At 41.1% G+C, this 14246-nt stretch overlaps 1 protein-coding gene across 4 annotated transcripts in view; it reads right to left on the minus strand.

Annotated features, from left to right (window-relative positions):
- Positions 1 to 10325, minus strand: part of B3GNTL1 (UDP-GlcNAc:betaGal beta-1,3-N-acetylglucosaminyltransferase like 1) — a 320641-nt gene extending 310316 nt beyond the window's left edge. For 2 of the 4 annotated variants that reach the window (XM_038372293.2, XM_038372294.2), the window contains exons 1-3: positions 9362 to 10257; positions 1410 to 1526; positions 1190 to 1289 (exon numbers count right to left, since the gene is read on the minus strand). In XM_038372293.2, coding sequence (XP_038228221.1) covers positions 1190 to 1289; positions 1410 to 1526; positions 9362 to 9571 — 427 coding nt within the window. In that variant the 5' untranslated portion in view covers positions 9572 to 10257. Of the gene's footprint in view, positions 1 to 1189; positions 1290 to 1409; positions 1527 to 9361 lie in introns of those variants that run through there. The other 2 variants (XM_038372289.2, XM_043497517.1) reach the window with 2 other exon arrangements.
- Between the last annotated feature and the right edge of the window lie 3921 nt (positions 10326 to 14246).

Here is a 14246-nt window from a genome sequence, read left to right on the forward strand (position 1 = left end):
GGATGGGTCGGGGGGCCTGTCAGGGGGCGGGGGTGTGGATAGGGGTTGGGGCAGTCAGGGGACAGGGAGCAAGGGGGGTTGGATGGGGGTGAGGTCCGGGGGGGGGCGGTTGGGCGGGGGTTCCCAGGAGGGGACGGTCAGGGGACAAGGAACGGGGGGGTTGGGGTGGGTCAGGGGCTCTGAGGCGGGCAGTCAGGGGGCAGGAAGTGGGAGGGGGCATATATGGGGCAGGGGCCAGGCTGTTTGCAGAGGCACAGCCTTCCCTACCCCGCCCTCTATTCTGTTTCACAACCCCGATGGGGCCCTCGGGCCAAGAAGTTTGCCCATCCCTGCTATAGTCGTACAGTTAGTGAAATTAAAAGGAATTCCTAACTAACAAGTTCAAACTTTCTTAATAAACAAATCAACAGATAAATTTTAGAAGACATTTATTAAAAGGTATTTTGTTCTGTTCCTCCTCAGGCCTCTGCCCCTTCTCATGAAAGCAACTACTCTTTCTTTTTTTCCACGTCATAGAAAAAGAAAGCTAGGTTGAAAACTCAACTCAAAAGCTTTACAGTTCATACCCTACTAATCTTCATTCTATAGTAGTCGTCCTTGGTAACACAACTTGAATCTGTCATTTACCAGCCAATTTTGACTATTTCAGAGCAACTTTTTTATTTCTGACTTGGATTCAAATGTAACCATATTTAGAGTCATTCAAGTACTGGAACTAACACACAAAATAGGCCTAGCATCTTCATGCTCTGCAACAAAGGCTGTGGAAAAGGAAAAATCCCACCCATAACAAAGCCTTTAAATTAAATTACATTATACATGAAAATAGACTTTGTTCCCAAGAACACATACTGAAAAAATAAATTAGTTCAACTGATTAATTAAAAGAACTATATTACAGTCCAGCATTAAAAGATCCAATGCATCTGACTAAATGTATACAGTACTGCAAACCCCAAGTGTTTAAAAATTATGAGTCTGGCTGCAAAACAACATGAGATAGTTTTTAAAATATTATGATTTTTAAACCTAATAAATGTGCAGTTCTTTTTACCTTTGCCTTCTGGTTTCTTAACCTTTTGGGTACACTCAGTTCACATATTCAGGGTTTTCTCTGCAATTCTGCAGCCTAGAAACTTACTTACCAAATTATTTAGCCATTCTTTAAAATCAATATTAAACAACATACCTCCTTGGGGTTGAGGTGAATCATGACCATCAATGACAACCCGAATACCCACATCTTCTAACTTGAGCTTCCATTTTTCAATTATATTAATTGAATTGTCCTGAGAAAGTGATGACATAGAGGCATCAATTTTAACTTGTAGGGTAAGGTAAAGTAAATAAAAATTCTTATAAGAATTAGGTTAGATAATATTTTAAAACTAAATATAAAATATACATACCTTACTAGCATCATTAAACACAGATAGCTCCATGGTACCTTCAAAATCTTGCTCCACAATTGACTTCAAGCATTCATCCAACCAACATTCAGTATTGTGAACAGGCAGAACAACAGACTACAATGAACAAACAGAGAACACACAAACATTATAAAACATGAAAGCATCCATTCTCCTTGTTCATTTGCTGTTTATCCAAAGAATACTCATTTAAAAAAGGAAAGGGCCTGATCCTTTCATACCCTTTCACCAAATATGTACATTGGCCATAAAAAAGAAAACTGCTCTTTCCTTCACAAGTAAATGGTATTTCTTCTCCATCAAACTTTATTATTTTTTTACTCCGCAAAACCCACTGTGTGTTAGTTTCTGTGGTTTTATTTTTTTGAAAATTCTTTGAACAAAAAGCAAACAAAATGTATACACCACCAGTTATTTACTCACAGCACTACTAATTATTGTCTCCAGTCCCTTAACTTATCCTCAGCTTCACCATTTTACCTCCATCTTCTCTCAGTTCAGTGGGGACCTCTATTCTTTTCTATCCCAGCTACCCAGTTTGAATTTTTATCTGTAAAGTAGACTTACATATCTCATCATGGTTTTTTTCCACCAAATGCATCCAATGAAGTGAGCTGTAGCTCACGAAAGCTTATGCGCTAATAAATTTGTTAGTCTCTAAGGTGCCACAAGTACTCCATATCTCATCTCAGAAATCCTTTGTAATACTTGGCCAATGTACTGTTGAGAGAGGCTGCTTCTAAGTATATATCAAAGAGACTTCTTTGCTCCACCAATTAAAAAATTGCCTCTCTAATTGCACCAACTATTCTTTGTGTGGGCCATATATGTATAAAATGTAGAACTTATTTAATTTTTTTTAAATTATCTGTGAATTACAAATGATAAGACATTAAACAGCAAAATCCATTAATGTTTTCAATGATGTTTCACAAACAAAATATCTGTATTTCAAACTAAAGATCTCATTCAGTTCACAGTGACACAGCATTAATACAGCTTACTCCGTTGTTATCATGGTAACTCATTTATAACGGAATTACATTATTATAGGCATAACTGAAAGCATCACCTATTATTAATGTTGCCTAATACTTCTCATGAAAAAAAACCCTCTTTCCAGTTGCTTCTAACTTTCCATACTTTAACTAATTTTCTATATAGGATATCTGTCTCTCTGAAAAAACAAATCAGAGAACCAAGGCTAGTGAAAAACAATGTTGTTTTGTCAATGTTGAAAAATTATGGAGACCATTTCTCTGAAATGCTTTAGTTCCTCCACACTTTGAAGCAAGGACCTAAAATTTGCCAGGGGGGTGGCCTTTGTGTCAAAGGTGTGCCTTTTGCTGTCCATACAAAAATCTGCCCAACTTTGAACAAGTTATAAACCATCAAAAAAATCTGTTTGCACCTGATCAGTAGAGGCTTGCTAGAGCTTGGCAGCTAAAAACTGCAAAAGATTATGTTTGCACTAAGCATGCTCCAAGCCTGGGCTGAGCAGAAACTTCATTGCAATTTCAGCTCTCGCCTGTTGCAGGCTGTAGCCAAATACTGGAAATGAAAGCAGGGAGACTATCTTGCGAATGCTCTCAATGTCTCCTGAAGGGGCTCAGGCAGCGTGGAGAGGGAAGATGGTTTCTTCAAATGCTGAGGGAACAAGAGCTAATGAGAGTGAAGGAAACAGGAAACAGATTGAGACAAAGACCTGGAGTGGAGAACACAAAACTGGGACTAGAGACTTATAGTGGGGGAGAAGAGAGGGAAAGTGGGACTGTCATGGTAAGAAAATTGGGATTGGGAGAGTGGGATTGGGTGGGCAAGGAGACTGTGAGCTGGGTGAGATGGCAGATTCCTAGATCTTAATGCCAGGAGAGACCATTAGATTATCTAATCTGACTGGAAAGAAGACTGGGATTGGAAGCTATGAATAGGAGGAGGATGGAGGGGGACTGGAGTCAGTGCATGGGTTGAGGGAGAATGGGACTAGCTAATCAAGTATACTGATTCTGGAAACTAATGGGGGAGGCTGGTGTTGGGGGCATAAATTGGAGGAGACAGGGCAGAAGGGGTCAAACTTGTATGCATTCTGTACATAAGAAACTGTTTTCTGTAGGATCCTTCCCTCATTTGTTGCAGAAGTGGGAAGGTGTATAATGATGAGGCAGAGGATTGCAGGAAGAGAAAGGAGATAAAGGTAGTTGAATGCTGCCCTTGAGAACAGGATTCTATTCCTGCCTTTACCACAGAGTTCCTGTGTAATGCTAGGCAAGCCACTTAGACCAAACTTTTCACATGTGGTCCCTAATTCTGTGTTCCTCATTTTCTAGGTGCCTGACATGAGACCCTGGGATCTGGTGTGCAGAAGTGCTGAACACTCACAACTGCAACTGAAGTCAATGGGAGCTGTGCTTTTAATATATAAAGACCTTTATGTAGGACCCTACCAAATTCTTGGCCATGAAAAATGCATCTGTGAAATCTGGTCTCCCCGTGAAATATGGTCTTTTGTGTGCTTTTACCCAATACAACACAGATTTCATGGGAGGGACCAGCATTTCTCAAACTGGGGGTCCTGCCCAAAAGGGAGTTTCAGGGGGGTCAAAAGGTTATTTTAGGGAGGTTGCGGTATTGCCACCCTTACTTCTGCACTGCCTTCAGAGCTCAGCGACCGGAGAGTGGCGACTGTTGGCTGGGCACCCAGCTCTGAAGGCAGTGCCCAGCCAGGAGTAAGGATGGCAATACCATACCATGCCACTCTTACTCCTGCACTGCTGCCTTCAGAGTTCAGCGGCCGGAGAGCAGCAACTGTTGGTCAGGCGCCCAGCTCTGAAGGCAGCAGCATTGAAGTAATGGTGGCAATACCATACCATGTCATCCTTACTTCAATGCTGCTGCTGCTGCTGGTGGCACAACCCCCCTAAAATAATCTTGTGAACCCCCCACAACTCCTTTTTGGGTCAGGACCCCTACAATTACAACACCATGAAATAAATGTAAAGATGTAAATAGCTGAAATAATGAAATTTACTATTTTTAAAATCCTAAGACCGTGAAATTGACCACAATGAATCATGAATTTAGTAGGACCCTCGCTATATGCTAAGCACTCTGAAAAATCAGGTCCAAGGTGTCTCAAAGTGGGCACTCAGAATTACTGGGTACTTTTGATCTTATTTTCTCTGTGCCTCAGTTCCCCACCTGTAAAATGGGATAATACCACCCCCTTATCTCACAAGGGCATTGTGAATATTAAGGTTTCTGAAGCATTCAGGTACTATAGTGATAACATCATAGAAAATTCTGTGAGGAACTTAATAATTCTGTCTTCAAAGTATGGTTTGAATAGTGTGCAGTAAATAAGATCTGGGACCATACTTCCAACATTTGAACAAATTACTGAATAGCTACTCATTAAGTGACTACCATTCACTCAGTGCACTGAATGAGACAGGGGTCCTATGGAAAAAAATGGTATGTGATCATGTAATTAAAAACTGTATTGTAATGCAATACACACAAGAGGACTGAACAAACTCTGGCATTTCCTAACTTCTGAGTAGTTTTTTTGTGTAATGTAATATATGTCTACACAACAATCATGTGCATTATAACTTCACACTTCACTAGCACATTCCCTCCACAGACCTAACAAAAATTACTGAACTTTACCACAAGTGAATTAATCCTCTCATCACTCCTGGGAAATAAGTATTGTCACAATTTTATCATTCTATAGATGAAGAAACTGAGACAAAGAGGTTGAATGACTTGTCCTAGGTCCCACATGAAGTCTGTGGAAGAATCCAGGAACAGAATTCAGATCTCCAGATTCCTGTGATTTAACTGTAAGACTATGTTTCTTTCAAAGATTAATTCATGTCATCACTATATTAGAATTAAGAAGAAAGCAAAAACATTAGAAAAATGAAATTAAATGAATTAAAATGAAATTAGCCATGGTCTGGGTTACGTGTGTGTGTGTGGGGAGGGTGTTTATCTACACACATACCTCTATACGCACAAAATGCATCTACTTTAGGCTTGATAAGGCATATGGCCTGATACTATGATTGGCAAATATGAAGGTGTCCAGTATTTCATAGCAAAATACAAAGTAATATTCATTTCAGACTTTATATTCTAAACCTAATTCTAAATTCCCAGGTGCCAGGGAATCAAGCTCTATGAATGAACTCAACTCCTAGTTTTCAACAGGATGTTTTACTAGGGAATAGTGGTATTTCAAACAAGTGGGAGGGCCGTGTTTGCACAATAATGCCTTCTCTGCTTTTCTTAAATTTTTAGAATAAGTTTAGTCCTCTGCTTTGATAAAATTATTAATAATAATATCACATAGAAGAATTATATGGCATGCAAATTAAGAAATGAAGTTTTAAGATTAAAGAGCTTTGCTTCACATTAGTACTTTGAGACTGCCAAGCACATAAGCAGAAACCTGAGATCGTTTCAAAAGCAACTGCTAATGCTACACTACACAGTCTTCAGAGTAGCAGCCGTGTTAGTCTGTATTCGCAAAAAGAAAAGGAGTACTTGTGACACCTTTAGAGACTCTAAGAGTCTCTTAGACTCTTAGAGTCTCTAAAGGTGCCACAAGTACTCCTTTTCTTTTTGTGACTACACAGTCTGACTCAGTCAATATATTCAATTCACTAAGGATTTTAGTACTCCCAAGATGGCAATTAGAATAAGACTTCATATTTTGAACCACATTAACCCAATGTTATATTTTTAAAAAAGGAAAAGTACTCTCCCCAAGTCTTCTGATAAGCTTAGTGGTAGCATTAACTAGCCACAATACATCCATGCAAATCAGTGGTTCTCAAACCTTTTCTAAGCAACTAACCTCAATGCAAAATTTGTTTGGCTGACTACTCTATCACCACTAATTTGAGTATTTAAAAAAAATACACAAAAAATGCATTAGCTGAATCTGTCTATATTTTTCTTGGATTTTATCTTTAAACAAAAGTCGAAAGGCAAGTTGTTATATTATCCAAACACACTTACATCCAATATGAACAGGCAAAAATTGCATAAGCAGCACTTTCATGGTGCAGCCTGTATTACAAAATTTGTAAACAACCACCAGCACCATCAAGGTGCTTGGAGCTCTGCACGATAGTTTATAATGTTTTCAAAATATTATTTTAAAAAAACCACTGTGATCAAGTTTCCTCTCCTCAGAACCACCACAGCAAAAGTGAGATAGATGCCTGCCACACTAAGCGCAGTTGTGGAATCCCTGAGGATGCCTCTGAGCAAAAGGCTCAAGAAAGAAGTATTAAATGTATACAACAGTACATACATGATTATAAACCAGTTCACAGTGACTGATGACTTTGGGGTTTTGTACCATTGCTTCACGTCCTATCATCCCTACTCAGTTTGCTGGTTTTCTGTGGTTGCCAGGACCCACTCAAGTCCAGAGACAGAGGTTACAAATATCAAAATCCAAAGCTTTAATTTTTCCCGCAGTTCTTAACTTGGTTTACAAGTTACATTTGGCAATGACCCCATACTACAAATGCTAAAGCAGGTGTTCCAGTTAAAGTGCTTCAGTTAAAGTGAGAAAATAACCATGCAAAGCAGCAAATTTCATTCAGAGGCTCTAACATGCCTCACTATAGGAATACATTACATGCACTTTCAAAATAATTATGTGGTAACATCTCTCCAGGGGCATAGACAAGAGTCTTGCAAATAGCTTATACATTTATGGTCATCTCAGAAATTCAGTTCACAAGTGTTTAAGTTGTAATTAGCCATATCATCATTAGTTGGCATTAATTTGTAGCAGAATCCAACAAGAATATTTTAAGGACCCCGTAAGCTTGCAGAAATTTCACACCAAGTCCCAAAGATATGACACAAGACTGGGAGTCAAGAGACATGAGTTTCACACCCAACTCTGCCACTTACACAATGTGGAACTTATCCAGAGCCTTTTAAGACAATAGGAGTTTTTCCATTGACTTAATAAGCTTTGGAAAAGAACCTATGTGATTTTGGGTTCTAACTGTTATAAACCTCAGTTTCCCATCCTTGAAATGAGAATAATGAAACTTAACCCCCATTTTGATCTATGGATGAAAAACGCTAAACTACTACTAAATGATTATTATATGATAAGTCTCCACTACTTCTACAAATGTCACTAAACCAAACAAGTCATTTTTTCATGAATTAGAGTACTGAAAATAATACATCTCTTACAAAACCAAAGAAAAGCAAAAAAAATGTTTAAATGGTACTCTGTTCAAGTGATTTTGCACTAAAAAAGCCTTCTTTTCCTGTCCCTATCCTCGTTAAAAGTTGAGATTTAAAAACAGAGTAATAGTTCAAAAGTTTCTAGCTGACTTAGGAGCCTAAGTCCCATTGACTTTCAATGACACTTAGGCACCTTAGTCACTTTTAAAAATGGCACTTAGGCACTTTTGGAAATTTTACCCATCAGAAACAAATTTTTGAAAACCAGCATGGGTTTTCTTTAACATATCATTCTTTATTCCAAGCCATTTCAGTCCTTCACCCCGGCAAGATTGCATTAGTTGTGGCAACTGTCTTCCACAGGATGGCCATTTATTTCAAATTAAATTAATAAGGTTTTTAGGCCCCAACATTTGATCTGACTTTATATTGTTAGAAACAGTGGAGAGCAGAGTTTTTAGATGTCTAAAGATCTTTGTTTTTATTTTTTTACTAGTGCACTGTGTTTTGTTTCAGGAGAGCAAAACACAAACTACTGTTATTTTTGAACTGAAACTGCTATGTCAATAGAAGAAACTACTTTTCCCCCCTTCAAAACAAACAAAAGAAACACCTTTCAAAGAAAAGGAGTACTTGTGGCACCTTAGAGACTAACAAATTTATTTGCGCATAAGCTTTCGTGAGCTACAGCTCACTTCAACAGATGCATTTGGTGGAAAATACAGTGGGGAGATTTATATACACACACAGAGAACATGAAACAATGGGTTTTATCTTACACACTTAAAGAGAGTGATCACTTAAGATGAGCCATCACCAGCGTGGGGGGGGGAGGAGAAAAACCTTTCATGGTGACAAGCAAGGTAGGCCATTTCCAACAGTTAACAAGAACATCTGAGGAACGGTGGGGTGGGGTGGGGTGAGGTGGGGTGGGGGGGAGAAATAACATGGGGAAATAGTTTTACTTTGTGTAATGACTCATCCACTCCCAGTCTCTATTCAAACCTAAGTTAATTGTATCCAGTTTGCAAATTAATTTGATGAGTTTTTTTTATTAATTTTTTCCACCAAATGCATCCGATGAAGTGAGCTGTAGCTCACGAAAGCTTATGCTCTAATAAATTTGTTAGTCTCTAAGGTGCCACACGTACTCCTTTTCTTTTTACTCTCCTTACAGTGTGTATGATAAAACCCATTGTTTCATGTTCTCTGTGTGTGTATATAAATCTCCCCACTGTATTTTCCACTGAATGCATCCGATGAAGTGAGCTGTAGCTCACGAAAGCTTATGCACAAATAAATTTGTTAGTCTCTAAGGTGCCACAAGTACTCCTTTTCTTTTTGCGAATACAGACTAACACGGCTGCTACTCTGAAACCTTACAAAGAGTACAGAATACAAAATAAACAATTGCTATAAGAAACTTTGGGCAATGTCCTTTCATATTCAGTGATGAGACAGGGGTATGTCCAGCCATAACAGAGCAATTCCTTTTCTCTGTAAGTACAAATGTCATAAAAAGAGATGGCCAAAATCCTGCTTGCTTTCCCTAAGTGAGCAATCTCCCCTTCAATGGGACAACTGGTCTGATAACATGCAAAGAAGGATTTGGCCAGAAAGGGAATAATTTTTTTTACAAATTCTGAGACTGACCACCAAGTATAGAAGACTCAAGAGTGTAAGTGTAACAATGAGAAACATACCACTTGAATTCTACATCCTTTCCCAATTATGGAGTCCAATGATGCTCTGGACTGCAGCTGGGGATTGTCTGGTACAGGAGCTGATAGAGCTGCTGGACATTTACACTTGGCAGGTACAGAATCACAGGCACACAGTCCTTCCAGCAGAAAGGGGACTTGACCTCCAGCTGCTGAGGAGGGGCTCCTAGGAGCCCCAACTTCTTCTGACATTTCTATCTTTCTCACCCTTTGGACACACACAAGGCAAGCTCTGGGGAGAGGAGTGAAGTATACCACCAAGGGGGTACAGCAGGTTCACTATAAAAGAGGTCCTCATCCGGCGACAGAGCATGAGGACAACAGTTTCATTCCTGCTTCCATGGAGCGGCTCCTGAGAAGCGAGAGCAGAGGGAACACAAGTCCAGTTCTAGCTTACGTTCCAGAGGGGGTGGAAGGCCCCATTTCAGGCAGCTGCCAACGTGAGAAAACCACAGCGTTTACTGCTAAACGCCTCTGAACCAGTCAAAACGTCCAGGTGTCAGACTGAAAGTACCAGGGGTTGGGAGGGTCCAGGCCACGCATAGTGTTAATTCACCCAACACTCCCATAAAATGCAGAATCACTGCCGCTTAGGGGGGTTGCTCGCCCTCTTCCCCCTCAGGGTGCTGCTTTCCCCTCCCCGCCCTGGGGCGTCCTGCTTCCCTCCACACACACTCTCCCTCGAGGTGCTGCTCCCCTCCCCCCGCTTCGAAGTGCTGCTCTCCGGGTGCGTCAGCTGCCTGCTCTCTTCGCCCCCCCTCGGCTCGCCCCCCGTGATGCTTGGACCCCGCGCGCGGCCCGCCAGCCGTTGGCGGCTCGGCGCTAACTAGAGCCGGGCCCCCTGCCCCAGAGCCGACACGCCCCCAACGCTCTCCGCCGCGCGTGAGGAATCCCCGGCGGCCAGCCAGGGAGAGGAGTGGAGACGGCGGCTAGAGGGGCCGGAAGTGAAGCTGAAGAGGCGGGAAGGTGATAGTCTAGGGAGTGAGGGGAGCCATAGAGCAGGAGGCTGTGGGGGTTTTTTTGAGGGTGATGGGGAGGGAAGTGTGATTCTGCGGTGGTGGGAGGTTCGGGCGCCGTGGCAGACTGGAGGGCAAGGCTGGAATGATGGAGCTGTGGGGGCCTGGGGTGGTTCAGGATGGGGGCATAGGTGCTGGAACTGGGGGACCTGCTGCACCCTGGCTTGGTTTCCATCATATACAGGTTTCAGAGTAGCAGCCGTGTTAGTCTGGGTAGTTGCAAAAAGAACAGGAGGACTTGTGGCACCTTAGAGACTAACAAATATATTTGAGCATAAGCTTTCGTGAGCTACAGCATCCAATGAAAGAAAAGGAGGACTTGTGGCACCTTAGAGACTAACAAATTTATTAGAGCATAAGCTTTCGTGAGCTACAGCTCACTTCCTCGGATGCATCCGATGAAGTGAGCCGTAGCTCACGAAAGCTTATGCTCAAATAAATTTGTTAGTCTCCAAGGTGCCACAAGTCCTCCTTTTCTTTTTATCATATACAAGGTTTGCAGTTTGGTTCAATGGCTCTCAGCGCGCGCGCGCACACACACACACACACACACCCCTGCCCCTATACAAATTGTTCCAGTGCCCCTGGATGTTTGTAGACCTAGGGTGCGGGAGGGGGTGGAGGAACTGTGGTTCACTGGTTATTGGCAGCAGAGGTGGGTCTTGGATTTAGGGGCGAGGGGGGGATGGGTGGTGTTTGGGGTTCTGCCAGAGGGGGTGTAAAGGGTGATCATCTCAAGCCTGATTTTTAAGTTGCTTTTGGTATCTGGCAGGGGACTTGTTTGTTTGTGTAAGGAAAGCTGTTTCCACTGTAAACTGCTTTAATTTCATGGAAACTTTCTCTTGTTTTCATTAGCCTCAGGCTTTGTTAAACACTGTTTTTACAATATCTAAATTTGCGACCCTATTTCACCTGATGATGCGCCTTTAAATATACCAATCGTTATTTTCCATGATGTAATGAAGTTTAGATGGCTGTGCATGTAAGTGTTGTTTGTTTTAATAGTAACACTGGTTCCTGTAGTTACTTATCCTACAGCTTATCTAGTTGTGACACTTTTAAATTTCTGATTTTTTTTATTTTTCAATTAAAAAATACTCCCTGTGTTTTTTTAGTCTATTATTGTGTCTCATTAAGGACTATATTGCAAATGCAACCAGTATCACATTTTTAAATAACAATTAAACTGGCTTTAAAAACAACCCAACAACTGTATTTTCTTAATGATATCATCAGTAAAGATAACATTGATTAAAGCAATGATCTTGGAAACATTTATGCAGTAGGATTGCTCACAATTATAAGTGATTGTAAGGTTGGGACCTGGCAAGCTGTTTAGAATATAAAATATTTATACAAAGTAGGGATGTAAGTAACATGTAAAAACAATAATGTGTAACTGATTAAAATTCTATTGGTTACACAGTTAAACATTTAACTGGGGAACTAAGGGGATCCCCCCTTTAAGGCAGGATCCCCATTGCTGGCCCTGCGCCTGGGGATCCCCGCTGCCAGCCCTGCACCCTGCATCCCGATGCTCCCAGGGTCCCAGCTGCCAGCCCTGCACCCAGGAATCCCCGCTGCCGGCCCTGTGCCTGGCACGCCCAGGGTCCCCGCTGTCAGCCCCTGGGGTCCTGGCTGCTGGCCCCAAGCCTGGGACTCTGCTGCCCACACCAGGGTCCCAGCTGATGGCCCATGCCACAGATCCTGGTTGCTGGCCCGTCCCCAGGGCTCTGCGTGGGGAGGCAGCTGGGACCCTGGGCATCCCATGATACCGGACGCAGGCAGCAGCAGATCCCCAGGCATGGCAGCAGCCAGGACCCCAGGCGTGGGGCTGGCAGCCAGGTCTCCGAGCATGCAGGCCGGAAGCCGGGACCCTGGGCAGAGTTTAATCATTAATAGAAACCACTAAGCATCAAACTTATCGGTTAGCTGGTTAAACTTTTATATCCCTAATACAAAATCATCTTTGGCAACCTAAATCTTCCAATTGTCCCTGGATTATTGAAAGACTCTATTAAACAGTCAGTTCAACAAGCATACAGATCAAAGTTTTCTTAAAACGTTTGTTGGCATGCAAATATGGAGGGGTGAAGGATGTGGGGAAGACGGCCAAACAATAATAATTCATCATTGGAATTCATTTAAAATGATCTGTCCAACTTCCCCCCCGCCCCCCACTCTGTGAGCAATGTTGGGAAATGTAATATTTTTTCCCTCTGATAACATAGACTAACTTTGTACTTCCTTGTTGCCTTCATGACTTTTTTTTAATCCAAAATAGATGTAGAAGTTTATTTATTTATATGTATTGCAGTAGTACCTAAGAGTCCCAAACATGGACCAGGACACCATTGTGCTAGGTGCTGTACAAACATGGACCAGACTGTTTCTCCCCCAAAGAGCTTACAGTCTAATGGCTTATCTTCACTATAGAGGCACAGCTATGGCCCTGTAGTAGTGCCACTGTAGCACTGTGGTGTAGACATTTGCTACAACTACGGAAGGGTTTTTTTCCATCACTGTAATTAATCCACCCCTCCAAGAGGCAGTAGCTAGGCTGGTGGAAGAATTCTTCCATTGCCCTAGTGGTGTCTACACTGGGTCTTAGTTTGGATTCACTACCCATCTCAGGTGTCTGAATTTTTTCACACCACCGAGTGAGGTAGCTAGGTCAATGTAAATTTTAGGTATACACCAGGCCTAAGTAAATGAAGACCCAAACAAGGCAACTGGAGATGCATTTTGAGTTATATTCCTCAGGTAGCTACAGAGAGCAGCTAAACTAACTTCCTTTCTAAATATATAATAAAAGCTTTTATTTTATTTTATAATTACTATTGGAAGATTGGGCCAGATTTGTAAAAGTATTTAGGTACCTAAAGACGCAGGGAGAGGCTGAATCTTTAGACACTTAACTACCTTTACAAATCTAGCCCTTTGTTACATAGCTTTAAACTCTTTCCTTGATTTATTTTTTTATTTTAATGTATCACAGTGGAGAAAGGTATAATAATGAACTGTATCAAGTTCTTCTTTCAAGAACATAGTGTGCCCAGCTTTAACGCAATTGATAGTGAAGGACCTGCCTTACTTTAAACACTGTTTCAGAAAACCCTGGAAGCAGTAACATTGTACTGAAGTGGTGTTGCACATAACAACAATAACAGTTTCTTAGAGGAGTCATGTCATGTTGGTATAACACTTACTTTGTATTATATTAATAGTTATATCTTTTGAATATCTATATGATGTACTCTCATTTTGTAATTTGCTAATTCTAAATGTTTTAGCTGTCAAACAAACCCTCTTGACCTAAACAATCAGGAAATGCAGGTTATGCCATTTCTAATTAGAAAGACATTTTGCTGTAGGATTACACTAAAATCTTACAAATTCACAAATTACATCAATTACCATATGGACAGTTTTAGGCCTCAATCCTGTAATCTGATCTGTGAGGGCTTGTGAGGAACCCAATTGACTTGATAGGGAGATCCTTATGAAGCACCCCATGACATTCAGGTTCTGTATGGATGTAGTGTTTTAGCCACATCGGTGAGAGTACAGTATTGAACCCTTGCTGTGGGAGCTTCTGAAAAGGTTACTCCTACAAATGGAAATACTTGTTTATATTGTACAGTACATTAATATTCTGGTTTATTTCTATATTTGCTGGAAAGAGTTACAGTATTTCAGACAAGTGTTGTCTAATCCTCTATACATATTATGTGGACATAGAATAAGTGAGCATAAATATATCCTGGATAACATATTTAACTTTGAATTTCTACATTTTTGTATCACTGTTTTTAAATAAGTACTAACTGATCCAATTAACAATGCAGGAG

This window comes from Dermochelys coriacea, chromosome 14, assembly GCF_009764565.3.
Source record: "Dermochelys coriacea isolate rDerCor1 chromosome 14, rDerCor1.pri.v4, whole genome shotgun sequence".
In the NCBI taxonomy this organism is placed as follows: domain Eukaryota; kingdom Metazoa; phylum Chordata; order Testudines; family Dermochelyidae; genus Dermochelys; species Dermochelys coriacea.